General features: G+C 36.2%; 4 protein-coding genes and 1 pseudogene across 5 annotated transcripts; 2 read left to right on the forward strand and 3 right to left on the reverse strand.

The window, feature by feature from the left end:
• Positions 1 to 743: 743 nt before the first annotated feature.
• On the forward strand, positions 744 to 4,728 carry LOC306842559 (uncharacterized protein). The gene is made up of 7 exons (XM_079373499.1): positions 744 to 873; positions 1,067 to 1,228; positions 2,328 to 2,438; positions 2,563 to 2,619; positions 2,926 to 3,033; positions 3,121 to 3,267; positions 4,356 to 4,728. Exons 1-7 carry the CDS (start codon positions 856 to 858, stop codon positions 4,407 to 4,409), a joined length of 657 nt encoding a protein of 218 aa, XP_079229625.1. The 5' UTR covers positions 744 to 855; the 3' UTR covers positions 4,410 to 4,728.
• Positions 4,729 to 5,497: 769 nt separating this feature from the next.
• On the reverse strand, positions 5,498 to 8,416 carry LOC306843204 (synaptotagmin-1-like; the record flags this gene model as incomplete). The annotated part of the gene is made up of 8 exons (XM_079374530.1): positions 5,498 to 5,602; positions 5,799 to 5,929; positions 6,031 to 6,148; positions 6,871 to 7,038; positions 7,201 to 7,368; positions 7,546 to 7,659; positions 7,982 to 8,151; positions 8,239 to 8,416. 8 exons carry the CDS (start codon positions 8,414 to 8,416, stop codon positions 5,498 to 5,500), a joined length of 1,152 nt encoding a protein of 383 aa, XP_079230656.1.
• A 1,406-nt stretch (positions 8,417 to 9,822) lies between these two features.
• On the forward strand, positions 9,823 to 13,876 carry LOC306843200 (BBSome complex assembly protein BBS10-like). The gene is made up of 4 exons (XM_079374522.1): positions 9,823 to 9,895; positions 10,166 to 10,353; positions 11,833 to 13,576; positions 13,642 to 13,876. The coding sequence occupies exons 2-3, from the start codon at positions 10,166 to 10,168 to the stop codon at positions 13,391 to 13,393; spliced, it is 1,749 nt and encodes a 582-aa protein (XP_079230648.1). The 5' UTR covers positions 9,823 to 9,895; the 3' UTR covers positions 13,394 to 13,576; positions 13,642 to 13,876.
• A 113-nt stretch (positions 13,877 to 13,989) lies between these two features.
• Positions 13,990 to 19,724, reverse strand: LOC306843047 (crystal protein-like; annotated as a pseudogene). The gene is made up of 8 exons: positions 19,411 to 19,724; positions 18,276 to 18,435; positions 18,058 to 18,191; positions 17,853 to 17,980; positions 17,130 to 17,248; positions 15,578 to 15,697; positions 14,641 to 14,813; positions 13,990 to 14,525 (listed from the first exon to the last, which is right to left on the reverse strand). The product of its transcript is annotated as a crystal protein-like (transcript).
• Positions 19,725 to 21,593: 1,869 nt separating this feature from the next.
• LOC306843205 (GLIPR1-like protein 1) lies at positions 21,594 to 27,398 on the reverse strand. The gene is made up of 5 exons (XM_079374531.1): positions 26,932 to 27,398; positions 25,731 to 25,970; positions 25,526 to 25,641; positions 24,943 to 25,028; positions 21,594 to 22,323 (listed from the first exon to the last, which is right to left on the reverse strand). The coding sequence occupies exons 1-5, from the start codon at positions 27,103 to 27,105 to the stop codon at positions 22,193 to 22,195; spliced, it is 747 nt and encodes a 248-aa protein (XP_079230657.1). The 5' UTR covers positions 27,106 to 27,398; the 3' UTR covers positions 21,594 to 22,192.
• Positions 27,399 to 27,639: the final 241 nt, after the last annotated feature.

A 27,639-nucleotide genomic window follows, 5' to 3' on the forward strand; every position in this document is an offset into this window, starting at 1 on the left:
CAGGGCATCTGAGATGTAGATGAGTTTGTTTCTTCATATAAACAGCTCATTAATGGATGCTCTGCAGTGAATGGGTGCCGCCAGAGTCCAAACAGCTGATTAAAAACGTCACAATAGTCCTCATGTAATCCACATGACTTTTTGCTTCACAAGATGATAATTGATAAACTGGAGTTGTGTGGATTATTGTGATGTTTTTAATCAGCTGTTTTGACTCTCTTTCTGACGGCACCCATTCAGTAATGAGGAGCAAGTGATATAATGCTAAATTCCTCTAGATCTGTTCTGATGAAACAAACTCACTGCCGCAGTATGGTGGATCTTGTTTTTTTTTTTGTTTTTTTTACTAATTTTATATTTGCATTATGCAACTGAAGCTGTTGAATTGACTGATTGTAAGACAAGCACCTGTAATTTATTCTTTGTTCTGCATGAGTTTACGTAAGTTGTTTAGTGAAGATTTTACTTTCGTTTAGTACTTTATCTCATTATATTGTTGTATTTACTTTTTTATTGTATAAAATATATAATGTTTGTTCAATTATCAATAAACACTGATTTAGCAATATATAATTTTGATGCTATTTTAACTTTTTTTTTATTTTAATTATTAAAAATTTGAATTTATAAAGCTTACTTTAAACGATAAGATTCATATCAGCCAATATGAGACTATGACCCTAAACAACCTTTGATCAGATCCTGACAAATCACACATCAGGACTCTCCCTATTGGGTGGGAAAGAACTTTGACCCTGTATTTCACGAAGACGGAGGTTCGTCTTAAAGTTAATCCATATATTTGAATGTGTGTTGACTTGTTTTGCACTGATTTAGAAAGACGTCTCGTATATAATGCCTGAGATTGCAACGGTAAGTTATAAATTACTTCACTCGTAAATCCATAATAGTCATTATAGACTTGTATTAAATTGTCAAGCCTGACTGTAAATGCTACGGTATACTGTATGTATGTTAACCAATCAGAGGAACTACACAACAAAAATTCAAAATCAAGTCCATTTGTTGTGGTGGTTACTCATGATGTCACTTCTTTTGTCCCCAGATGAGTCAGAACATGTTCCAGGAGGGGCTGCATCAGGTGTTTAAGGCACTCCCTTTGCCCCACCCTGTTCCAGCTGATGACTCCACGGCTGGAGAGCTGATGGAAGACCGACTGGTCCGCTGGTTTGGGACAGTGGTCAACACCCGCCTTCTCCTGTCTGGGGTAACAAAATCTAGTTGAACTGTCATAGACACCCAACAATCCCAATAAAATTCAGATTTAATGAATACATATGTGACCACAAAACCAGTCATACGTGTAAATTTTTTCGAAATTTAGATTTCTATATAATCTGAATAAATTGGCTTTCCATTGATGTATGGTTTGTTTATGATAGGACAATATTTTGCAGAGATGCAACTATTTGAATATCTGGAATCTGAGGGTGCAAAAAAATCTAAATATTGAGAAAATCCCCTTTAAAGTTGTCCAAATGAAGTTCTTAGCAATGCATATTACTAATAAAAAATTTAGTTTTAATATATTTTCGGTTGGAAATTTACTAAATATCTTCATGGAACGTGATCATTACTTAATATCATAATGGTTTTTGTGGTCCAGGCAGGTCACATATACTTCTCCTTCAGTTTTCGCCTTGACCAGGGTTATAATTGTTAACTAAAACTAAAACCATAACAAAACCATTCCTAGTACTTGAAAGAAAGTAAATGTTAATTGAAATAAAATAAAAACTCAGTCTATTTCAGCTAGTTACCAGGGCGACATTTCTCATTTTTGTTTAGTTTAACATGAAATACTAAAATAACTAAAAGAAATAAACTTAAGAAAAACATTATAGACATTAAAAAACTAATAAAAATGACAAAAACACACAACAAAATTACTAAAAGTTTAACTAAAAGTTACAAAAATGAACATTTGAAAATAATATCTTACTCAAATTATTAACAAAATCTATCAAAACTATATTAATGATACTAAAATAATAGAGTTTGACAAATGATAGCAGTATCATCAGTGTTATTTACCATCTTTTTTTTTACTTATTGTTTGAACGGACTGCCAAAAGATGACATAAACTGGATCAAAGTTTAAAAAATAACCATTATATATTCAAAATGAATGCCACTTGCTGTATTAAACATACATTATGGCAGCATGGCATACTTATATTTGAAACTTTTATTATTGCATACGATTTACTGTTTCACATACAATTTTATTTTGACCAATAGTAGGCAGTATATGCTGTAGCCTAATTCTTGCTTTTGTTCCTCTTTTCTCTGTCGTTCTCTTCCAGGTTGTTCAGATTTTCAGTGCTGCCTTCTGCGTTCTTTCCACTTTCTCTTATACCTGTTTGACTTTCAGCTGTTCTGCGTCTATGACAGCTCCAATATGGTGTAGCCTTTTTGTAAGTGCTCCAGTTAAAATGTCTGGTTCCCATATTTGACAGTCAATAAATCAGAACAAAGCAATGACCAGTCTGACATGCTACAGTAGTTGTTTTCTGTGTTATATATCTGTTTATGTCTCAGTTTCTAGCCACGGGGTCACTTGCAATTGATGTCCAAAGGAAACCCAAAAAAATCAAAGTACGCTTTATCCTTTTTTTAATAACCTTGATGATTTTCCTTTTGTCTTTTTTTTTAACAATATCTTTTTTTTTAAACTCCATAAACATCTTTCTGTGAAATATTTAGCTTGAAAAATGTGTTTGTGCTCTCTTATTTTGAAGTGAATGTCTCTTGGTTTGATATTTTGTTGTCTAATGCAGTGATATTCAGATATTTTTGTCCAAATCAAATATTTGTTGTGTATGTAATACGAGTATATCCTTAATCATGTTAATAGGCTTCCTGTGTGCTTGTTTGAGTAAAGTTTGTTCTATGCTGTTGTAGGTCATGACTCTGATGGGCCTGAATATCTTCAGCTTACTGTTTGCAGTTTGTTCTTTTGTCACCTTCTTTATTAAATCCTCACTAATGGAAAATGCCACCCCTCAGCAGGTGCGTGTACAGAGACACTGCCACTCAATAAACCACTAATTTACCACTGAAATGAGTTCATGGTCTCTCTCCATCTCTCTGTCTCAGCGCATTGGTGTGTATGTGCTGAAGGGCAGTGGTTTCGTGTCCATCCTCCAGTGCATGTTAGCAGCCATATACATGCTCTTTCTGATTTGGAAAGGTATTCAATCCTACAGCACCCTCTACAGACAGGACTACATCAGTGTAATGCAGGTACAACATTCACACAGTCAAGCACTAGAAAGTTTTAGGAGTGCAGTAATAAATTAAGGTCTAAGAAAGTCTTAAATTCATAAAGCCATGGCATTAAATGTTGAATGCATTGCTATCCCACATGAAAAAATACTATAGTAATTTATAGGTAATACTATAGTGTTTTTTAACCATACTATAGTAAAGTGTATTATACTGTTGTTTACGACACTTTAATGAATGCTACAGAATACTGTAGTAATAACTATAGTGAACTAATAAACTGTGATAAATACAGTAGTATACTTTAATTTTTACTACAGTAAACTGTAGTGTATTGTAGTATAATATATCCTATAGTTGTAGAAAACTTAGTAGAGTTTTGGGTAAAGTAATTGGTTTATATTACTATCGTTGGTATATTACCATAGCAACTATAGAATTACCACAACAAATGAATTCAAGTACTTTACTATAGTATGGTTCAAAAACACTGCAGTATTTTCATGTGTGTACTAATGAATATCTTCCTCAGTATTTGTTTGTTTTCCAGTACATTCGTAAATCAATATTCATTTCAGATGCAACATAAAACTTTCTAAGAAATTGAATATAATTGAGTGTATGCTTCAAACAAGAACAAATGTGTTTTTGAAAATATGAAAACTTGTATATTCTGAGCCGATTGGCAGAATTTCTCAGAAAATAAGATTGCTTATCTTATGTGTAAATGTACCTTCATGAATCTTCAGAGATTTGCACTGGAAAACAGGACAAAAATACAGATGAAGAAAAAAAAAATTTTTTTTTTTGCAGTGTGATCATTTCGTTTTATAGCTATAAACTATTTTTGGTAAATTAAAAGAAAAAGTAATGATAGATCTGTTGGAACTTGTATTTTCAGTTTCAAACTTTGTGTTGCTAATACAACTCATTCTGTTCTCCTTGGACAGTTACACATTTGGAGGACATATTGTGTTCCCTACAATTTATTCCATAATTTTTGTTTAAAAATGTCTTTAAAAATGTACCAACATTTAACATGCAGAAACCTTATGTTTATTATGTAGTTAATATATTATATTTAAATCTGACTCCATTTTTCTTAGAAATCAGATGAACACACAGATCCACTGCTGGAAAACGAACAGTTCAGCATTTGAACAGTCAATGTGTGGAATCAGGAAACTTATGCAAACAAATTTATGGCTTATTTTATTTTATCAAGAGAATAAATACATTTTTAAGCATTTACACCCAGGTTTGCAATGACAAATAACAGGGATATTGCAAAAACCTGACTACATATTTCCGTTTCTGAAAATCAAAAACAATATATCAACATAATTTGTTACATTTAATGCATAATTTATATACATTCAATACATATGCATGTCATTTGTGAGGATAACATGGACCCCATCAATGATTTTGTATATTTATGTACAATTATATGTGGTTATTAAATTGTTTTAAGATGTCCTTGTTGTGCCATTTCTGAAAATCATACTGTTGATTCTGTGAAGACAACATTGTGACTATGTTCACTTTCTTAACAGTTGTTAAAGGGATAGTTCACCCAAGAATGAAAATGTGAATATTTTGGAGACATTTTGAAGAATGTTGGTAACCAAAGAGTTTCCGGTAGCCATAGACTTCTATACTTGTTTTTCCGATAATATGGAAGTCAATGGCTACCAGCAAAATGTCTTCTGTCTGTGTTTAACAGAAGAAAGAAACTCTCACAATTCGTTAGTGAACATTATTTTAAAGCGGAAAATAATTATGCAAATGATTGCATATTAAAAATGTAATAACTTTATCCACTTCTGAAATGACTTTTCTGCATAGGCAGGGGAAAATAAAATCAGTAATGTCATAACCTACTTTTCTACAATCAAATACCAATGGATTTGGTCCTGGTTTTCATCATTTCCTCATGAATATTCTGTTTTACTCAGGAATATGTTATTACAGAAGTTGCATTGTGCATGTTGTTTCTTGTTGTCGAATACAGTTTCTACTCCTTTAATATATCATTTAATGTATCTTTGTACATCTTGCTCGAGTGTCTGAAAATTAATGCACTCCTGATTGTTAATGTGGCTGAAAGAGATGAGATTTGACGAGATCTACCTCAGACCTTCCCCACATACACAAACATACACAAACATGCACAAACATACACAAACTTCACAAATGAAAGCAAACCACTGCATATTTATGCATACAAATGCTCACACACACAGCTTCATTTCTTCATCAGTTCAGCATCCACATCCTCTTCAGGTTTAAGGGCGTGCCATTGAGCGATGGGTCTTCTTGGATTGGCCATCATATCTGACCAATGACGTTGCTCCGTTCCTGTGCTGTTCAGTCCTATCAAAACCTTTCCAATGGCATCATTCTTCCCAATTTTGTCATAGTCCAGGACTGTCACCACAACCTGAACTTTCTAAAAGGAGAAAGAAGAATAGTCCAGAACCATTAATGTGTTCAGTTTCAGGAGACAGGCAGAAATATGGACCGAAATGAGACTTCAACTCTACCTGAATCTGCTCAGATGGCACTTCAAAGCTAAATGATTCGTTGTAATACGGGTTCAGTGTGTTCTTCTTAATTGTGGTTTTCTTTTTCTTCAGCCTTTTGCCGTTCTGCATCAGGTGGATTTTTACATAAGGGTCTGTGGAACAGATAATGTCCGAATTACTATGTGAAATGGCATTTCAGATCTGTATTTTGAAATGTGTCCGTATATAATGTCACTTCACTTTTTCCACTCACCCGAGAGGCCGCCCACATCCATTTTTTTGAGGTTTTTGGCCTCTAGAACGACAACAGTCAGCTTTCCAGCAGTCGGTACATAGCGCAGAGACAAGCAAATATCACCTAACCGCTCATGCTGTTGAGTCAACAACGAAAAGTCAGATATTATTTCACTCTTCGTCCTGAAATCAACACAAATCTGTCACATGCTGATACAAAGGTGTATTCATAATTAAATCTGGAAATGGAATACATATAGAAATATTTCCGTATATTATAACAATAGTTTTGTTTCTAAGGAAGTGGATATTTAAAATATAAAAAATTGATAGAGCATTATCAGTTGTTGAACATATTTTTCAATATGAATTACTCATATACTTGCATAATAAATGTATATAATTTATATAACATTTTACATGCATTATGTAAACGATATGTGTTAGTCACAAAAGTTTTAAATTTTTTACCTTTAACAATTTAAGATCACTATAACTAAGTATAAATTAACCTAAATATATGTGTATTATTTAAAGACTTCTTATAAATTATATCCATATTTAAATATTAATATTTTTACATGCATTTATTTAAATATGTAAATATAATAATGATGTGAATATATATTAATATTCTTTTCATATGTGTTGGAATAGATCTGTAACATCCTAATATTTTTTATGTTTTATTGCAAAGCTAGTTTGTGTTGGACTAAAGAAATAACATTGTTTGGGGTCATTCCAGTTCGCCATGAATTCAACTATGCAATGTGACCTGTTCAATTCAGATTCAGACTGAGCCATGAAAAGTTCTTGGCCCAACCCTGCATGTATTCAAGATTCCCTTCCTCACTCGTACCTCCTCTTTCTCTGCTTTCTGCAGATCTCTCCATTCCTCTGTAAGCTGACTGAAGTCCACTTTATTCATTGGCAGCCTCACATCCCCAATAGCATCATGTTTGGAGAAACGGTCAAAGTCATACACTGTCATCACCAGTGTCTTTCCACCGAGCTCTGCATATGGAACCTGCAGACAGAATATATATGAGAGTACCCATATATCTGACACCCATTTTAATGCAATTAAATACATTATTGTCCCAACAGCACATTGTGAATTTGCATGCTGTGACCTCTATAACATTCTTGCCATGGAGGATTTTTAGTGCAAGTGGATTTTAAGTTTTACCTTAAAGGTGAAGTGCTCATTAAAAGTGGGATCTAGTGTTTTACGATGAACTTTTGTCTCAAACTTTTTCTTCTTGTCAGGGAGGAGGTAAACTTTCACATATGGATCCGAAGTGCCACTCATATCCATAGCAGCAAGACCTTCTGCCTCAACCACACCTACAATGAACTGGACAAGAATATCATATTCATTCAAAATGATTCAGAATTTTAATTTTAAAATGAAGTTCTCCACATTACAATAAAAGCCGATCTGCAGATTAAAAACCCCTGCCGAAACAAGTTTCTCACTTTAATATGGACATTGATTACTGAATTAACGTTGGTTGCTGATTTTTATTCATACCGCGCTGTCAGTGAAGTTGTAGTCAAGGGTATAGTGAAGTTTTCCAAGTTTTGCAGCCTCTTTAGACTCCGAATCCTCTTCCTTGTGATCAGAATCAGTGCCGTGATGAACAGCCTGTAAATACAACCATACAAATGCCAGTCATTGCCATATATATATATTTAATAATAATATTGTAATTCGAACGTGTTAATAATTTAATGAATTATTGGGGCCCAATTTTCTGTGTGTGCATTAATATGATTAATTTAGCAAGTTTACTTCCAGCCCTTGTTAACAATTATATATCACTTATAAATGATTAAAAACAAAATGAAAAGTAGTTATTAAAATAGATGTGGTTTGGCATTGGTAAAATGTGCGTGGAAAATAATATGAATAATTATACACACACCGTATGTATATACACCCACTACAACGCATCAATAATTAGTACCAGTTTTGTTCCGTCCTCTTTCACGTTTGACAGGTTAATGCTGTTCTTTTCATTTTTCTCTTTCCCACCCTTTTTCTTTTTAAATATCATCTTCTTGCAGAAACACAGGCAGCAGCTGAGCGTGATGAGGACTATGAGGAAGCCGAGGGCCACCAGAGCCCAGGATGGTACTGAAACAACACACAGACACAGAAATGACAATAAATACACAGGTGAGTAAGTGATTACAGTATGTGTGTGAGAGACTGTCTACTCACATGGGACTTTATGAAGCTCATTCAGAAACTTGCTTCTGATACTATGAGCCAAACTCTCTGCGGTTGTAGTCTGAGGATGAACAGCCGTGGGTGGAGAACTCGCAGATCCAGGTATCTTTGATCCATTCAGTGCTGGAGATGAGGAAGGACCAGCCAGCAGAGCATCACCTTCATGCATTCTGAGGACATGCAGTGCATTATCTGAAGAGTTGCATGTGACTTTATAAAGTTTTGAACTCTATAATAACCTTTGGCATTTGCACAGAATGTAGTGAGCGTAATGCTGATGTACTGGAAGCTCATTATAAAGTATAAAGGCAAAGGCAGGTTCACATTCAGCACACACAGCAGGTGACATGATGCTCCTTAACCTTGGATTATTTTGAGAAATGCTGAGTAGGGATTTATTGATTTTTCTCTCTATTTACAGTGAAATGAGACACAGAAAGCCAGTGACACTGATACCCAGACTCAAACTTATACCTGTATATCTAACACAAGTAATAATAAACATGCATTTATATATATATACACGACAAACCCCATCAAGCAAATCCTAATGCAAACCTCAGAAGCATTCATATAAAAGTATATATTCAAAACATTTCGTTTATATAAAAATGCATGGATAGCCTCAGACACAACATGTGTTTGTACACACAAATAAGTTCACTGTATATGTAATCTAAGGATCGTAAAAAATCACATGCTATATTTGAGGAGGAATAGCACTTACCTGCAGCTCTGATTTGAGAAGTGCACTTGACAGGCAGGTTATCTGAATTACTATGAGGAAAAACAGAAAATTAAAGACAGAAATCTAAGGTAGAGAGAGAGAGCTGTCTTGGCAAGACTATTCTTTAAAAAGAAAGAAAATATCAAGATGTTTGACTGAGTTTAACACTGCTAGAGCGACAATGACAGAGAGAGAGAGAGAGAGACTGAGAAGCATCCAATTGCAAGCTGTGCAGCAGTGGGTGGAACCATATGGACATTATGACAAGCTTTTAATGAAGGATGTAGAAATGATTTGAAAAACGGGTCACATTAAGGTGCCAGTACTGGTTATTTCACAAAATATTTGGGGGACATACATAAAAATATCTAAAAGTGGTATCTACATCCAAAGAAAACAATAAAAGCCATTTGCAACCTTGGCTCATGTTTTTATTTATTTGTTACATATATATATATATATATATATATATATATATATATATTGCACACACTATATTGTTTTTAGAATTGTAGCATATATAATTTATATTTCATGTATAATGTATGTAATATAATTATGTATTTTATAATTTATTATAATATAAAATTAATCTATACGTAATATACCTTATGTATCATTTTAAAACGCTCAAAAGTTGAATTTAACGGTATGGTTTTAAGGTTTATTTAGCAAATTTTATTGAAGCTGAGGTGATGAAATGCATCAATGAATCAACCCTTTTCTATGAAAAGATGTTAAAAGTTTGATTAAATATTTCTTTCATACATGATTAATAATTGCATTTTTAGCATAAGACGCTTCCACTTCCTGTCCGGTAGGTGTCAGTACATTCGGCGATGTTTACAGGAAGAAAAACACTAGAAGAAGAGCGTCGCCTGGAAACTGCAGGAAGCTTGAGGATGTTCTGCAGATTAGAAGGTTATTATCGTTTCGAGATCATTTCACACAGTTTTATAGGGTTGTATTGGTTTCATGTTTTCTTTTGTATATCCAGCAGTGCTAATATTACGAATTTCACTGGTGTCTTTAGTATCTGTCTGCTTCACAAAAGTACTACTCTTTAAGTTAGATAAATGCACACAAGTTCATTAGAAATTATTTGTTGTTGTTGTTGTTGTTGTTGTGTGTGTGTGTGTGTGTGTGTGTGTGTGTGTGTGTGTGCGTGCGTGTGCGTGTGCGTGTGTGTAGATGCAGGAGGAGTGTGTGTCTCTGCAGGTGTGTGTCAGTGTGGTTGGAGCACTGGAGTGTGTAGTCCGCCGTTGTCTCGGTCCAGACGGTGGAAGTGTGCTGTTCACTCGAGACACAGGAGAAACTCTCATCACCAGACACGGACAGAGCCTTCTCAACACACTCCACCTGCAGCACCCCATGGCCAGGTCTTTTATTCTCACAAGGCTGCATTTATTTGATTAAATATGCATTAAAAACAGTAGTATGGAGAATAATTATTACAATTTAAAATAACTATTTTTTCTTTTTGAATATATTTTAAAATAAATGTTATTCTTGTGATGCAAAGCTGAATTTCCAGTCTTCAGTGTCACATGATCCTTCAGAAATCATTACTGCTAAAGAAGCATTTCTTATTATTATTAATGTTGAAAACAGTTTTGATTATTATTTTGTGGAATAGTCACAAATGTGATTTCAGCATTCTTTGATGAATAGAAAATTCAAAACAGCATTTATTTAAAAAATAATAACAATTTTAACAATGCAAAAGTCTTAAAATTTTATGCATCCTTGATGAATAACATTTAAAAACTCTTGCTGTCCCCAAACTTTTGAACAATAGTATATATATATATATATGTGTGTGTATAAATATACAGTTGTGGTCAAAAATGTTACATATAATTTATAGTATCTGCAAAATGTTAATTATTTGACCAAAATAAGAGGGATCATACAAAATGCATGTGATTTTTTTTTTAGTTAGTACTGACCTGAATAAGATATTTCATATAAAACATGTTTAAAAATGGTTTGTTTTTCATTTTTTTGTGATAGTTGTTCACGAGTCCCTTGTTTGTCCTGAACAGTTAAACTGCCTCCAGTTCTTCAGAAAAAGTCCTTCAGGTCCCACAAATATTTTGGTTTTCCTTCATCTTTTGCATATTTGAACCCTTTCCAACTATGACTGTATGATTTTGAGATCCATCTTTCCACACTGAGGACAACTGAGGGACTCATTTGCAACTATTACAGAAGGTTTGAAGGGTCATTGATGCTCCAGGAGGAAAAACCATGCATTAAGAGCCAGGGGTGGAAACATTTGAACAGAATGAAGATGTGTACATTTTTCTTATTTTGCCTAAATATCATATTTGTTTCCATTTAGTATCCCTTCAGAATCTACAGAAGATACTTACATGTTTCCCAGAAGACAAAATAACTCAAATTTACCAGTTTCCCCCTCCAGGCTCTTAATGCATCGTGTTTCCTTTGGAGCATCAGTGAGCATTTGGACCTAGAATCAAGTGGATGTAAACTTTTGATTGGGGTCGTTTATTATTTTCTCCTATGGACTATACTGAATGTAAACATTATGTGAAATATCTTATTCAGGTCAGTACTAAATAAAAATATAACATGCATTTTGTATGATCCCTCTTATTTTGGTAAAATAATTAACATTTTGCAGATACTGCAATGTGCATATAAAATTTTAAACTCAACTGTACATGTATATAGAGATCTAAAAATACTATTAAATGAAGCATTTTAGGGTTAGTAGGTACCCATGGAGTGTATATAGTCAAATTTCAAAACTAGAGAGAAAGTAAAAAATTTTCACAATTTATTTATATTAATTATATTTTTATATGAAAATAATGTGGATTTATGTTCTTTAGGATGGTGTTGGACTGTGTGTGTGCACATGCTAAAGCTACTGCAGACGGCACAAAATCATTCATTCTCCTGCTGGCCACGCTGTTACGAGGAATTGAAGACTCACACATGCGCCGCAAAGGACCTTGGAGCATCCCTAATCTTCGGAATCTCGCTAATCGCCTGTTGGCTGTGAGCAGGAACGAATTGGACAATGTCGTAACACACAAAATTACCCCATATGCCTCATTGTACTGTAGTCACCATAGTTACAAACTGGAGGGCAGTGCTCTTGATTTGTTGATTGGCGGGTATATTTCTGGAAGAGTGGGGATCGGCCAAGTGGATGTACTGAAACGAGTCCTGTCTGAGTTCTACCACAAAGTCAATCAAGATCAAAACGCAGTAGAAACAATCTCATTCATACATTCAAACTTCTCTTTTCTACATACGCCCGTGACAGGGCTTCCTGTTGGCTGCTCAGAGGTGATTGAAGGCCTGGTTGTGACTTGCGATTGGTCAGTGTGGACTGAACCAGCAGGGTCAGTAAAAGCACTCATTTTATATGAGAGCATTGGAGCTTCATTTGTTGCTGTAGGTGAAAACATATCCGTGTGCATTCAAAGGGACTATCTGCACCGCTCAGAGAACATCATGAAGCAAAAGTTAGCAAGTTTATTAGACTTACAGGTGCGTGTGGTGCTATCGTCCATGAAGCAGCCGGAAATTGTGTTGCAATGGGCTCGACTGAACAATGTTTCTCTACTTGAGTGTGTTGATTCGGCTCAGCTTGACTTTCTTTCAAACTTCAGTGCTGCAGAAACACTCTCTTATCCACCACTTCAACACCTCGTGATGCTCAAGTCCTGTAGACGTGTGCAACTCGGTGGGCATCGCTATGCCTGTCTGGGCATGTTTTCGCACACACACACGCTTGTTCTTTGTGCACCAGTGCCGGGATTGCTTGACCAGGCTGTGTGTGTGAGCCAAGGTGTGTTTGCAATGCTGAAACATCTGTCTGAAAGCTTCTGTCAGACACTGGCGTCTGACCAATCACAGAGTCCGTGTTCGGACCAATCACAAAGTGCGCTTTCATCACAAGACCTGTGGGGTGGAATTATGCGCTCAGGTGGAGTGCTTCCTGTTGGAGGCATGTTTGAGTTCTTGCTACATTACTTTTTGTTGAACGAGCGTAACTCTTGTGACCCAGAGAGCTGCAGGTTGCTGGCGGAGGCTTTGTTGTGTTTGCCTAGAACTCTGTATGCTCATAATCTCAGACGGTTTCTGAATTTCCAGACACGTTTCTTGGATGAACTTAAGGAATGGGACAAGACCAAAGAGCGAGAGTCAGAAATGCCTGAGTTGAAGTTTGGGTTCAATGAGAGTTCTGCATCGGGTCTTGAGTCGGTCAGTGGAAAGAAGCAGCTGCTTGTTTCTGTGTTGCAGTGTTTGCACAGACTCTTATGTGTAGGGGCTGTTTTACACACACGCTCTCCATTATGCACTGGCCTTCAAACACATTCTGAGGAGGAAGAGGAAGAGAAGCCGGAGCGTTCAAACTCCACTCAGACAACAGATGCATAAGTCTGTAATATTCAGTCATCCGCTATATGTTTATGTTATATACAGTGACCTCTGATCTGTTTACAGTGGCCCTAAAAAGTTTTTGAACTTAAGTCATGGTTAAAAATGTCTGAAGGTCAAAACATTTGATACAAAATATCAAACAAAGTGGCCTCTGCAAACAAATGCTGCTATATATATACAGTATATATATATATATATATATATATATATATATATATATATATATATATATATATATAAATCAGTAATAACACCTTCATAGAATATACAAATTATTTTGAATATTTAAATATAGAATATAAATGCATTCTATAATTTTGTTGAAACAAAAGAGTTTTTGTAATACAGTTCTATATGCATTATAAAAGAAAAGAAAACAGTTTACAATTTAAATTTGTAATCATTTAAATTTAATATTGTAATAATATTTCACAATATTACTATAATAAAACTGTATTTGTGATCAAATAAATGCAGCTGAAGAAGAAAATACTTATTTCAAAAACATGAAAAAATTACTCATAACTTTTGAATCATAATGTACTTTAAAAATAATATTTTGTTATTACACTGGCCCAGTCACTGATAAAATATAAAGATGAGATTTGAATTAAAAAGAAATCGCAGAATGGTTAATGAATAGCAAAGTGTTCATCAAAATTGTTAGAGCCCTGCTTTTGTCTTTCCTCCAGCTCAATCTCCTCCCCTCAATAGCTGTCCAGCCGATCCCAGAAGTCACAGAAATGGTCCCTTTCCCCGTGCTGTGGGTGTGACTGTAGAGTCAGGTTCAGGATGGGCCAGCCCTCTGGAGCCGTGTACCGTGGCCAAACAGGCAGCCTCTGCTGTGTGCAGAAGTGTGTCTGTTCACTTCGAGAGTTTGGGTCCCCTGTGTGGGCAAACGTTCCCCAGTAACACGTGTAGGTGAAGGTGTAAGTGTGAAGTTAGTGCTGGGGGCGGAGTCAAAGAGAAAGGGAAGCTCCGCCCCATGGCAGGTACGGTTGTAGCAGAAAGGAAGCCCCGCCCATATGTTGTGATCAGATGGAGCGTGGTCAAATACATACAACCAAACGGCTCCACTGACTCTCACTCCAGAACGAGCAGAACATCGAAACAAGTAATCCGTGACAATCTGCAAAACAGGTCAATTTTATAAGACAAAGAAGTGTAAGAACAAATAATGCCTAACCGTTATTTTATGCTGTTTGTCTTGCAGTTGTTTTATCTGAAGAATACTGATGTCTTACTTGTGAAAGCATCACTCTTCTCTCCTGGTTTCGGTAGAAAGGAATGTATTTGTGCAGAATTGTAAGCGCATGTTGCTTAAAAATGGCAGCAGTGTAGAGTACACATACCAGCGTTGATACAGACCGGTTGAAAACGCTGTACACAAAGGTCACGCCTTCCTCAGAGGTTGTACCTACCTACAGGACAGAACAAACAAGAGCTGACAGAGGTAAACAATGCTAACCTACTGAATATTCCAGGTTAAAAGAATAGTTCACCCAAAATTTAAAATTTGCTGAAAATGTACTCTGTAGATGAGTTTGTTTCTCCATCGGAACTTGATTGGAGAAATGTAGCATTACATTGCAGTGAATGGGTGCCGTCAGAATGACAAAACATCTCAATCTACAAGTAATCCACACCACTCCAGTACATCAAATAACATCTTGAGATGCGAAAAGCTGCATGTTTTAAGACACAAATCCACCATTAAGACTTCTTGACTTTATCACTTTTGGCCAAAATACGAGTCCCTATTATTATGGATAGAGAAGAAATGGTTTGAAGTTATAAACATCCTAACTATTGACAGCTTTTTACTTCACAAGACATTCATCGATGGACTGGAGTGGTGTGGATTACTTGTGGATTATCGTGATGGTTTTATCAGCTGTTTGGACTCTCATTCTGACGGCACCCATTCACTGCAGAAGATCCATTGGTGAGCAAGTGATGTAATGCTAAATTTCTCCAAATCTGTTCTGATGAAGAAACAAACGCATCTACATCTTGGATCACCTGAGGGTGAGTACATTTTTAGCAATTTTTTTGGGTTAACTATTCCTTAAATAAACTTCATCCCACAGCTCTGTTTATGTTCTGTGGTAATCAACAACATGTGATATCTTAGCTAATGTTTAACCCAGAATATGCTGATGTTGTTGTTGAAGCACAAACCAAGTATAACAGGCTTGTAACTCTGCCAGTGGCCTGTTTGGAAGGCTGTGATTGGCTGTTCCTGGATCAGCTCTCCATCAATGACCTCCAGCAAACGGAAGGGGTTGATGATCTTAGAACCTTCAAAAACACATAATTCGATTTATGTTTATTTCAGTATTTGTACGTTTGATATTTGTTTATTGCCAGCCGCATCATTCTGCAGTCAGATATTTTTATTAATTGTTCACTAAATTATATATTTGACTGTTGTCTCAGATAACCATCTATCACTCTGTATGCTTCTTTGTTCACATAATAAAATCATTCATCATATTTATCCTTCATCATATGTATTAATTTTATTTTTATATATGTTTTTATTTTTAGTTTGTAGTGAGGTTATGCTTTTGGCATTTTTATTAGTATTTTTAATATTTCTGTTTAGCTTAAATTTACTTTTACACAGTGTTCCAAATTATTATGCACATGCCAGTCAGTATGATTAAGGATTAATTTTAACCTCAACTATTATTTTACATTGAGAATGTTGTTACGTGTGAAAGAACTGATAATGTCAAGAGTTTTATTGATATTTTGAGGGGAAAAAAAGTTTTTCCAAATAATTATGTAGAATGCAGTTTGAAAACATTCAATGGGTTATAATGAACTCAAAACAGAAATCTGTCATATGTTCTGCATCATAATTTTTCCAAAAATAAACAATTTAAAACAACAACAACAACAAAAGATTTACAGTTCAAGTTACATATTAATATATGCACCCTTCTTGACTTTAACAATTCTCTTATCCATTGAACTTATGTTTCTGGCAGTATTTAATTTGAGGATGCCAGTATTGCCTCTCAGAGCTGTTGTTTGGAGGTATAATGCTGCCCATCCTCATAGATCTTCATTTTAAGGATGCTCCACAGATTCTCAATAGGTTTGAGGTCAGGGGATGATGGTGGCCACACCATGATTTGTTCTCTTTTTATGCCCATAGCAATCAAGGAATCAATGGTGTTTTTTGCAGCATGGGATGGTGCGTTATCCTGCATGAAAATCATTTTATTTCAGAAGGCACGATTTTTCTTTCTATACCAAAGCAGAAAATGGTCTGCTAGGAACTCCACATATCTTGCAGAGGTCATTTTGACACTGTCAGGGACCCTAAAGGGACCTACCATCTCACTTCCCAATATTCCAGCCCAAATCATCACTCCACCACCTCCTTGTTGACGTCTCAGTCTTGTTGGAACAGGGTGGCCATTCACCAGCCATCCAGAACTCCATCCATCTGGACCATCAAGTGTAGCATGCCATTCATCAGTGAATAAAACTGTTTGAAAATAAGTCTTCATGTAATTCTGAGCCCATTGCAAACGTTTCTCTTTGTGAGTTTTAGTTAGGGGTGGTCGAAATGCAGCTTTATGTACAACTGCCTCTGAAGGATCCCGCATCGAGAGGTTCTTGGGACTCCAGAGACGCCAGCAGCTTCAAATACCTGCTGTATGCTGCTCAACACTGGCTTTTTTTTTTTGTTATCAGTAACACTGATGTGAGTATGCACCTGATTTAACCTGGGTGTTGAGCATGTTATGTGAGCTTAGAGAGCGCAGACAGGGCAGATCAAATGCTGAGCAATTGGTCAGTTTAGTAAAATCCCAGCCCAGTTTCATAGCATCCCATCTACAAAATAATAAACAGCAGCAGCAGCTTCATCATGCTTTCTTTATTGTTCTATGTGGCATAGTTGTGCAACCAATGCAAATGGTAAGCAGAATTACACAAGATACCTTGTCTTGCTGAGATTCTAAAAAATTACATTATATTTATTCTTCAGAGAGAAGGCAATCCCAGAATGCACCGCACCAAGGCATACATCCAAGATGGTGGCTAAAAGGTTGATTAAAAATGTATTCAAATAGTTAAGTTGAATCAAAATGAATTATTTTATCTTGTAGTTGTATGTGTTGAATGTTTATTAGCAAGATGTTAATTAAAAATTTATTGGCTCCGGGCCGAGGCAGCTGACCAGGCTTTGAGACAGAGCTTAAAGGGATAGTTCACCCAAAAATGAAATTTCTGCCATTAATTACTCACCCTCATGTCGTTCCAAACCCGTAAGACCTTTGTTCATCTTTGAACACAAATTAAGATATTTTTTATTAAATCTGAGAGCTTTCTGACTCCCATAGACACAGCAAGGGTCCTACCACGATCAAGGCCCAGAAACGCAGTAATGACAGAATTTAAATTTTTGGGTGAACTAATTGTTTTATGTGTGTTTTACCTGGTTTTCAGTGGTAAAGAGAACAGTAAACTCTGTATGGCTGCATCTCTAAACAAAGACTCGCTGCTCTGCATCATCAGATGAAGACACACTGATTGGGCTCCAGCGCTCTCACTAAACAGAGTAACCTTCATACACAGATATAATATACTGTAATTAGATGTCCACACTGTCGTCATTCATCCACCCCCGTGTTCCCTGATACCTTATTTGGGTCTCCTCCAAAAGCTGCAATGTTCTCTTGGACCCAACGCAGTGCTGCCTGCTGGTCTAGAATCCCATAATTCCCCACTGCAGAGCTCTTGGGATCTTTGCCTGTGACTAAGAAGCCAAACGCACCTAAAAAATTGACCAGAACATCTTAGGAAGTGGCTCAGTCAGATGTCATCATGTACACCAATATGGAAAATGAGTTTGACTAACCAAGACGATACTCCATGTTTACAACCACTGTGTTGCAGGAGCTAGCGATGAAGTCACCGCTGTGAACCCACACCATCACCGGCAGTGCTGTTACTATCGGCAATGACAGGTTGATGCTCACAGGAACAAAGATGTTTAGATACAGGCAGTCCTCGCTAACCTGTGCAAATGCACACATTCACATCTATGCATTAGGGTGCTGCTGTGGAATTTGCTAAAGTGAGCTGAGTCAAAAAAATCTTTTTTTGATGTTTGCAATGTGGTTGCTATGGCGTTGCAGTGTGGTTGTTAGGGTGTTGCTATGTGGCTGCTAAAATGCTTGGAGTATTTCTTTTCTTATTGCTATGTGGTTGTTAGGGTGTTGCTATGTGGCTGCTAAAATGCTTGGAATATTTATTTTCTTATTGCTATGTGGTTGTTAGGGTGTTGCTATGCAGTTGTTAATGTGTTCTGAGTCTTTCTTAGCATGGTCAAATGTGATTGCTTGGGAATTTCTAAGTGGTTGCCAAGGCATTGTTATTTGGTTGCTAAAGCGTTCTGAGCATTTTAAACATGTTGAAGTGTGGTTTCGAGATGGTTGGCTGGGTGTTGCTATGTGGCTGCTAAATTCTTCTTAGTGTTTCTAAGAGTGTTTCTCTGTGACTTGAGTGTTTCTATGCAGTTGCTGACATGATCTGAGTTTTTTTGTGTTTTTTTTACTATGTTCCAGTGTGGTTCCTAGAATGTTGATATGTGGTTGCTGAAGTGTTCTTAGTGTGTTACTATGTGGTTGCCAGGGTGTTGCTATGTGGTTACTGGAGTGTTCTGAGTGTTTATTTGTGTGTTGCTATGTGGTTTCTATATTCTTGCAAGGGGGTTGCCAGGGCATTGCTAGGTTGATAAAGTGTCTCTATACAGTGTATGTCCATATAGTACAAACGACACGGCAAATTACATTATTAAGATTATTAAGATTTCAATAGTTTTGAAAAACCTCTATCCTTAAAAATGAGCACCTGTAACATTGAATTTTTTTATTGGTGCTCAAGCCTTCAAGATAAATATATTCATAAATATATGAATGTAATACACACTATGATTGTCTAAATGCACTGTTTTAATTTGTAGATGGTTTGCAAATGTGAGCGTTTCATACCTTAGGAGGACACATCCGAGAGAACTCACCAGCACACACCTGCATGCAAGCAGGACGGGGAAATGTGGCATACGTCCAAGGTGACACGGGTAAAGGAGGAGGAGCCAGCGTTTGTCCCCCACTGGAGGGTCTGCATATGGAATCCCATAAAACACATGAGCTTTATCCAGAGTACGGCCACAAACTCGCCCGAGATGTGTGATGACCACTGGATCTCCACTAGAGGTATCATCCAAGGCTTCAGACGAGGTGTGATCCAGTAAATTAATCATGCGTTCACCATCACATCCCACCTTATTCAACTTCTCATCCATCTCAGGCTCCTTGTGTACAATATTATCACCTTCACAATTATTTTTATCACATTCAGTTCTGGTTGATATGGAATCAGCTACTGAATGCATATCAGTCGATTCAGCCACAGTGTTTCTTGAAAATTCATCAGCACTAGCATAAAACTTAAACGGGTTTAAAGCGGGTTCATCTAAAAAAACATCATCCAAGCTCTCATGTGTTTCATTATGTTCAGTGTTTGGGATGTTGAACATCATTATCCGAGTCCCAGATTGTTGAGTTTCACTTTTCAGTCTTCCTCTCACAACTGGTATCATTGATTGTAGCGTGACCGCAATCAATGTAGTGCCAAACAACACGATGGCTTTTAAACCACCGAGTCAATCACAATAGAGTGTAGAGGAATCCAACTCTGGCTTGTGCGCCTGTTTCGAGTGACCTCAATGACTGGCCTGCATTCACAAACATTTCTCTCTCACACAGAGTCGTTCACAAGGACGCTATTGTGAAACAAATCCGATTACTGGCAGTGAGAGTTCAGGGTACTGCAGATGTTCAGGTCAAGCTGTAAACTAATGTTTTGTCTAGGCTATTTATATACAACAGAATCACACGGAATTATGAAAGCATAAAAGCAGTTTTATCATGTATTTACATTGATTTCAAAGGTGGTCACATCTGAATATTTTCACACACGCAGATTTGACTGATTTCTTTTCAGAATTGCACTGACTGCTCTAAAATGTGAGAGAACAATGTTTCAGCAGTTTAGGACACATGTATAGGACACGAGTTAATTTGATGACTGTTTTATTTCCTGTTTGAGTTTATGTATAGGCTATATTTTTTAAATGAACTGTTTTTGCCCAAGGCATTGCCAGTGTTTCTTTCCTGTCATAGCTTTGCAAAAGATTTGATTTCAAAAACAGTATCATAGCTATTAAAATATATATTTTTAGGATTTTAAATCTGTATTTAACCTCAGAAAGATCTCAAAATAAAAGGAGGTGCTAAAGTCTGATTTTGTGGTGCTGCGCTTAGAAAAAATGAGAAAAGTCATCAAATTTAGAAAGTTAATCAAATGTAATCAGTTACATTACTTAAATAAAGTCATTGAAATAGGTACACTACTTATCACATTTTAAATAGGGCAAAATTATAATTTTATAATTATAATTAAATTATAATTATAAATTACATTTCCAAAGTAACCTTCCCAACACTGGCTAGAAGCAATGACAAACTAAAGAAACTAGATCAAACTGAAATACAAACAATAAACATGGCTAAAAAAAGGACTCAGAATGCAACAATTTTTTCTGGTCTGAGATTTTCTGAAAATATATTTAAAATGCAATTTCTACAGAAATACAACTCCTTTTTTTAATGTTTTAAAGTTCTGAATTAAAATTTATTTAGATATTTTTTGTGTGGCTTAAAGCAAAAAAAGGTTTAAAAAGACAATGTTGCATTAATATTATTATTAAGCATTTAAAAAAAAAAGTATTTTGGCATAATTTAAAGTTATTATTTAAAAAAAATCCTTCAAGATATTCACGACTGAAAAATTTGTATTTATTTATTTTATTTAATGATTTAGATGTGTACTCTCACGTGTATTCCTTGTGTCCGAAATATTTTATTGATTTTTACTTAATGGGTACACTTAACCATCATTAAAAGACTTGTTTTTTTCATTTTTAATCGAAAATTGTTTAAACATTTTTCAGAAACCTATGAAACATTTTTATGAAATGTTTTTGTCAAGAACTTGACTCATGCATTTTTAACTAGACTTAAAATATTTCGCAATTTCTTCATCTCTGACATCCTTATGTGTCATTAGCCCAGGTGTACATCTTAAAATAATGACACATTACTCATGCACTAAGAGAGCACTGCTTATTTATTACTCAGAAACATAAACACACAACTACTTCAAAACATAATTCATAACTCGTGACTCATAGCTGTTCTCACTCACGGCCTACAGTGTGCTATACGTACGCCCGTTTCCATGGTGACTGTAAATTCATCAGGAGTGTGTCGTGACTACGTTGGTTATATGTGTGTGTGAAACACACAACAGCTGAATTCACAGGCACTGTACTGATGTGTATCTTCACTATCACACACAGTCATATTCACGCTTCATAATGCTGAGAGGTTGTAACACACTTTAGAGTCTGAAGGCTAGAAAATCACACGGAGGACAAACAGTAAGAGTATAAAATATCAACCCAAGTTTATTCAACTAGCACTTTTGGCAATACTTACAAGTAAAATGAAAATTCCAGTTTTCTAAATGCATTTACAGGCCTATGGAACTAAAATAAATGATTTACACACAGCAGAAAAGAAAACTATACATGTATATTTATAGATAGATTTCTTATTATTATTTCAGTGATTGCTAATTTAATATCCAACCATAACGAAATTATGGAGAGATGCAAATTTTAAGGTGTAACAGGTTCACAGGATGACATTAATGTGTTGCATAAAAGTGGAGTAGCCAGCAAACTCCTAGTAGACACAGTCCAAGATTAGTCAGCCAGTAGGAAATGCTGTGGGCTGAAGAGGGCGGGCCATAGTCCCACCCAGGGAACCAATCATATCCTGTAAAGAGAGACATCACAGCATATCTGAGCAAGATGTAGGTTTGAAAGAGGTCATACTGGGAAATGTATGCAAAGTGGATATAAATATAGAACTGATAAATAAACTCTAAAAAGATTAGATTGGCATGACAATATTAAGATATTTTAAATATAATCATGATTGTCTAAAAAGCTACTTGTGAAAGTGCTATACAAATAAAATTTACTTGATATTTTTGTGATGTATTGTCAAATAGTCAAAAAACTTACTAAATATATTTTGAATTTAGTTACATCTAAATTTACTGGTTTATTCAAGTCAAATATATTACTTAATATGGTTTCATAAAACTGACTACACTGTAAAAAATTCTTAAAAATAGATTAGTGTAGTACGTTTTATAAGACAGTACTATTTAAAATTGCACATTTAATTCAATGGGCTGAAATTTACTAGCAATTTGTAAATTTTTATTTATTTATTTATTTAGTCATTTAGCAGACGCTTTTATCCAAAGCGACTTACAAATGAGGACATAAGAAGCAATCAAAACCAACAAAAGAGCAACAACGTGCAAGTGCTATTACAAGTCTTGGTTAGCCTAACGCAGTACAGATAATTATTATTATTATTGTTGTTATTTTTTAATAAAAAGACATAGATAAAATACAATTAGAATAGATAGTGCTAGAGTTAGAGGGTCAAGTAAAGATGGAACAGATGAGTTTTTAGCCGTTTCTTGAAGATGGGTAAGGATTCGGCTGCTCGGATCGAGTTGGGCAGGTCATTCCACCAGATGGGAACAGTTAATGAAAAAGTCCTTGAAAGTGTTTTTCTGTGTTTTTGGGATGGTACAATAATTCGTTGTTCACTTGAAGAACGCAAGCTTCTAGAGGGCACATAAGTCTGAAGTAAAGAATTTAGGTAAAGGGGTGCAGAGCCAGTGGTGGTTCTGTAGGCAAACATTAATGCCTTGAATTTAATGCGAGCAGCTATTGGTAGCCAGTGCAAATTGATGAACAGAGGCGTGACGTGCGTTCTTTTCGGCTCATTAAAGATTAATCTTGCAGCGGCATTTTGGATTAATTGTAGAGGTTTAATAGAATTGGCTGGAAGACCTGCCAAGAGAGCATTGCAATAGTCAAGTCTGGACAGAACAAGAGCCTGAACAAGGAGTTGCGTTGCATGTTCCGAGAGAAAGGGCCTGATCTTCTTAATATTATATAATGCAAATCTGCAGGACCGGGCAGTTTTAACAATGTGGTCTGAGAAATTCAGCTTATCATCAATCACAACTCCAAGGTTTCTGGCTGTTTTTGAAGGAGTTATGGTAGATGAGCCTAACTGGAAGCTGAGATTGTGATGAAGCGATGGGTTAGCTGAAATTACAAGCAGTTCTGTCTTAGCTAGGTTGAGTTGAAGGTGATGGTCCATCATCCAGCAAGAAATGTCTGATAGACACGCTGAGATGCGAGCAGCTATCGTCGGATCATCAGGATGGAATGAGAGGTAGAGTTGAGTGTCATCAGCATAGCAGTGATATGAAAAGCCATGTTTCTGAATGACAGAACCTAGTGATGCCATGTAGACAGAAAAGAGAAGTGGTCCAAGAACTGAGCCCTGAGGCACCCCAGTAGCTAGATGTTGCGACTTGGATACCTCACCTCTCCAAGATACTTTGAAGGACCTATCAGAGAGGTAAGACTCAAACCACTGGAGTGCGGTTCCTGAGAAGCCCTTTCTCAATAGGGTTGACAAGAGGATCTGATGGTTGACTGTATCAAAAGCAGCAGACAAATCTAGCAAGATGAGTAATGAAGATTTGTCAGCCGCTCTTGCAAGTCTTAGGGCTTCAACAACAGAAAGCAAGGCAGTTTCGGTCGAATGTCCACTTCTGATAAATAAAAATAGTTTTACACCATTTTTTTCAGTGTATGATATACAGTATTTTTGGATATATATATATATATATATATATATATATATATATGCACTGTAAAAAAATAGTTGTTTCAGCTTAAAATAATTTGTTACCCTGTCATGTGTGTCATGTGGTCCCGCCTCATGTTTCCTTATTTGGTTTGTTTCCTGTCCTTGTTTAATGTGATTATTAGTTTATTCTGTTCAGCTGTGTTTTAGTCATTAACCTGTGCATTTAAGTTCCTGCCTGTTCAGTTTCATGTCGTCTGGTCTACTCGTTACTCCCCGGTGTTCCTGTCTGTGGCAGCCTGGTCTTTCCCTGCCTTGTTTGGATTCATTAAAGACTGTTATTTGAGTTTACGCCTCATCTGCGTGTTCCTGTATCCTCCTCGTGTGTGCACCGTGACAGCTGTCTTAAATTAACATTGAGTAACTTAAAATTTCAAGTTGACTAAACAAAAAATTTATTGTCAGTGGGGTAACAAATTATTTTGTTGAAACAACTTTTTGAAACAAGTTTTTTTACTGTGTGTATGAGTGTTTATTTATATATATATATATATATATATATATATATATATATAAGCTACTTACAAATGAGGACAATATAAGCAATCAAAACCAACAAAAGAGCAACAACATGCATATATTTACACACACATACTGTGTGTGTGTGTGGAAAGAGACATTGTGTGAGTGTTATTTTGATGCTCTTACTACAGACGTTGTCTCGGCAGATCTCTGACCCACAACCGCTGCAGGCCACACCTGCTATAGATGGAGTAACACCATGAACGTTTCCCCTGTAACAGAGAGCATGTTAGAATAACTTTACTAAACATCGCCACAAGAGGCTGATATAGCAATATTTTGACCTGTGCTGAACATTATGTATTTGCAACTATAAATAGAGCAAAAGCTATTTTACAGAGAGATTCATGGTCATAACCACCATATAGCTACAAAGTCAATGTGTTCCCATAATATGGTAAATATATACACTCTTAAAAATAAGGGTTCTTTATTGGCATTGATAATTCCATGAAGAAGCTTTAAAAATGGTTCTTTATAGTGGAAAAACGTTCTTTAGATTATTCAGATGTTCTAAGAAAAAATGGCTCTTTAAAGTACTGTTTGCTGAAAGTTTCTTTGAGAGAAACCCAAAAATGGTTCTTCTATGGCACTATTGGGTTCTAAACAAAAACACAAAAAAAGTGTATATCATTTCTTTTTTTTCTCTCTTGGTCCCTCTAGTTTCGAGCATTTGGTTGCATTTTTGCAAATATAAACTCTAACTTACGTATCGCCATAGTTGCACACAAAAATAGTGGATTCTGGGTCAGAGGAGAAGTTTTCAATTCCTTTAGAGCACACATTTACAGCACAGCCCATCTTGAAGCTTGTAGACCACATTAACTGAAATACACAATACATGCACAAATACATAAGGTTGATAAACATACCTTTGATTTTTATTAGTGTAAAATATTCACAGCTGAACATACCTGTGTGTAGTGGCCACACAAGCGTGAGCAGTTGTTATTTTTGAGCGAGTAAGCTCCTCCTTTGCTCCATCTGTGTATGGCGTTCTCCACCGAGAAGGCTGAAAACGGAGCCCCCAGCCAGATGTTCTCTCCCATCCACCCAAACAGCGGGTGCCCAAAATGTGCCAACCCAGGGTGATGAGATGCCGTGCAGTGTCTCGCTCGGTCTCTGGCACCTTTGGCCAATTCATTGTCCCAGGACTGTGATCAAACACAAACAAAACTCCAAATCAATTCAATTACTAAACATAGATATATAACTGACAAGATTAGATGAACAAGCGCCATTAAAACATATTTAAGCAACATTCTCACATTCTTTAGTGTCTGAAAAATATCATCCTGTTATTATTTAAATTCTCAATCTCTTTAAAGCAGGATGGATTTTGATTGGCTGGCAATGTTTTTATCATTCATCGTGGAAAAAAAGTGATTCCAACATTACTCTTTGTGGTTTTCATTATAGTTATGATGTGAATTTACCTATTCTCAAAGAACGATTATTAAAACTTTATCGTCCTTGGTGTGAGCCGGCCCGTTAGAATTCGATTTATTCCAGAATATTTGATTCCGAAACACTTTACGATGTTGTTCTGTGCTAAAACATTTCACTTATTTGAACCAATTCAACCACAATCATTTGCTATCATATTACTAATATTTGCAACATTAAAAAACACTGGTTATTAGATCAAATGAATAACACATTTCAAATGATCACTGATGAAGAGATATCTGAGAATATCTTTCCAGGACCTTCTTCAGGCACCATCACAATCAGAAAGACCCTTTGTTTTCTTTTCATTCTTCTACTACTGCTAAAAAAACAACAACAATCCAGATCAATACACAAACAATAGGGAGCCTTTCCTTTCCACTCATACAAAAACATCTCTCCATTGCCATGGCAACCAGAAATATGGTTGTACATATTTTTTATACTGAAACCAAACACTGAGACAAAAACAAAATGACATGCTGTTAGCATAGATATATTACCATGAGCGTTTAAAATGTGGATCATGGAGACAGGTTTTACAGACAAACAAGTAGATGAACAAGATGAGAAACGGCGCGAATGATTACGAACACATAAATACTATCAGGAATGATTAATCTAGAAGAAAACATCAAATACCTGCGTCCTGATCACCTGTCTTACCATTGAGCGCGCGCTGGCCGCAGGTGGAGAGGTGCGCGAGCGCTGCGTGTTATGCGCCTGCACACACCTGCGGATGAACTCGGGCTCCGTTATTCCAGGTAAGAGCGCCAGAACGCCGCAGGAGCCGTACAGAAGCACCGACATCCGTAAGAGGAGACTGCTGAGAGAGTCCATGGCAGGAGACTGTCCTGAGCCGCGCTGCTGCTTCGCTCTGGATAAATGAGTCAATGGAGCATCACTGCAGGAGACGCGCTGACCTGTGCGTCATGGTGCCGTGGATTTGCCCACTCTCTATCTCTCCCTCTCTTGTCTGTCTGTCGCTCTCTTCCTGTGTGTGTCTGCCTGTCTTTCTTGGTACAAGGGCTTTTTAAAGGACTGAAACGCAACCGCCCACCATGTCACGAAAAGATAAGATGCGCGGGGCTCTTTGTCTTCATCCCTCACGCACGAGTTCAGCGCGCGCGCACACGCTTGTCCAAATTTAAGCGTGTGACAAAAAAGGGCCATTTTGCCATACTTAGAATGTCTATTTAAAAATAAATTTATAATTATTTTTTCCCCCGCTAAATATATTAGTTTAAGTTAATTTATTGATTTAGCCGAACGTATTAAATGTTTTAATGAAAACGATTTAAATGCAGTAGTGTTGTGTAAGAGTTTAAAATGTTTAGAATAATAATGGTTGTTCTCAATGAATATTGTCTTTAA

The sequence above is a fragment of the Barbus barbus genome, assembly GCF_936440315.1.
Source record: "Barbus barbus genome assembly, chromosome: 23".
In the NCBI taxonomy this organism is placed as follows: domain Eukaryota; kingdom Metazoa; phylum Chordata; class Actinopteri; order Cypriniformes; family Cyprinidae; genus Barbus; species Barbus barbus.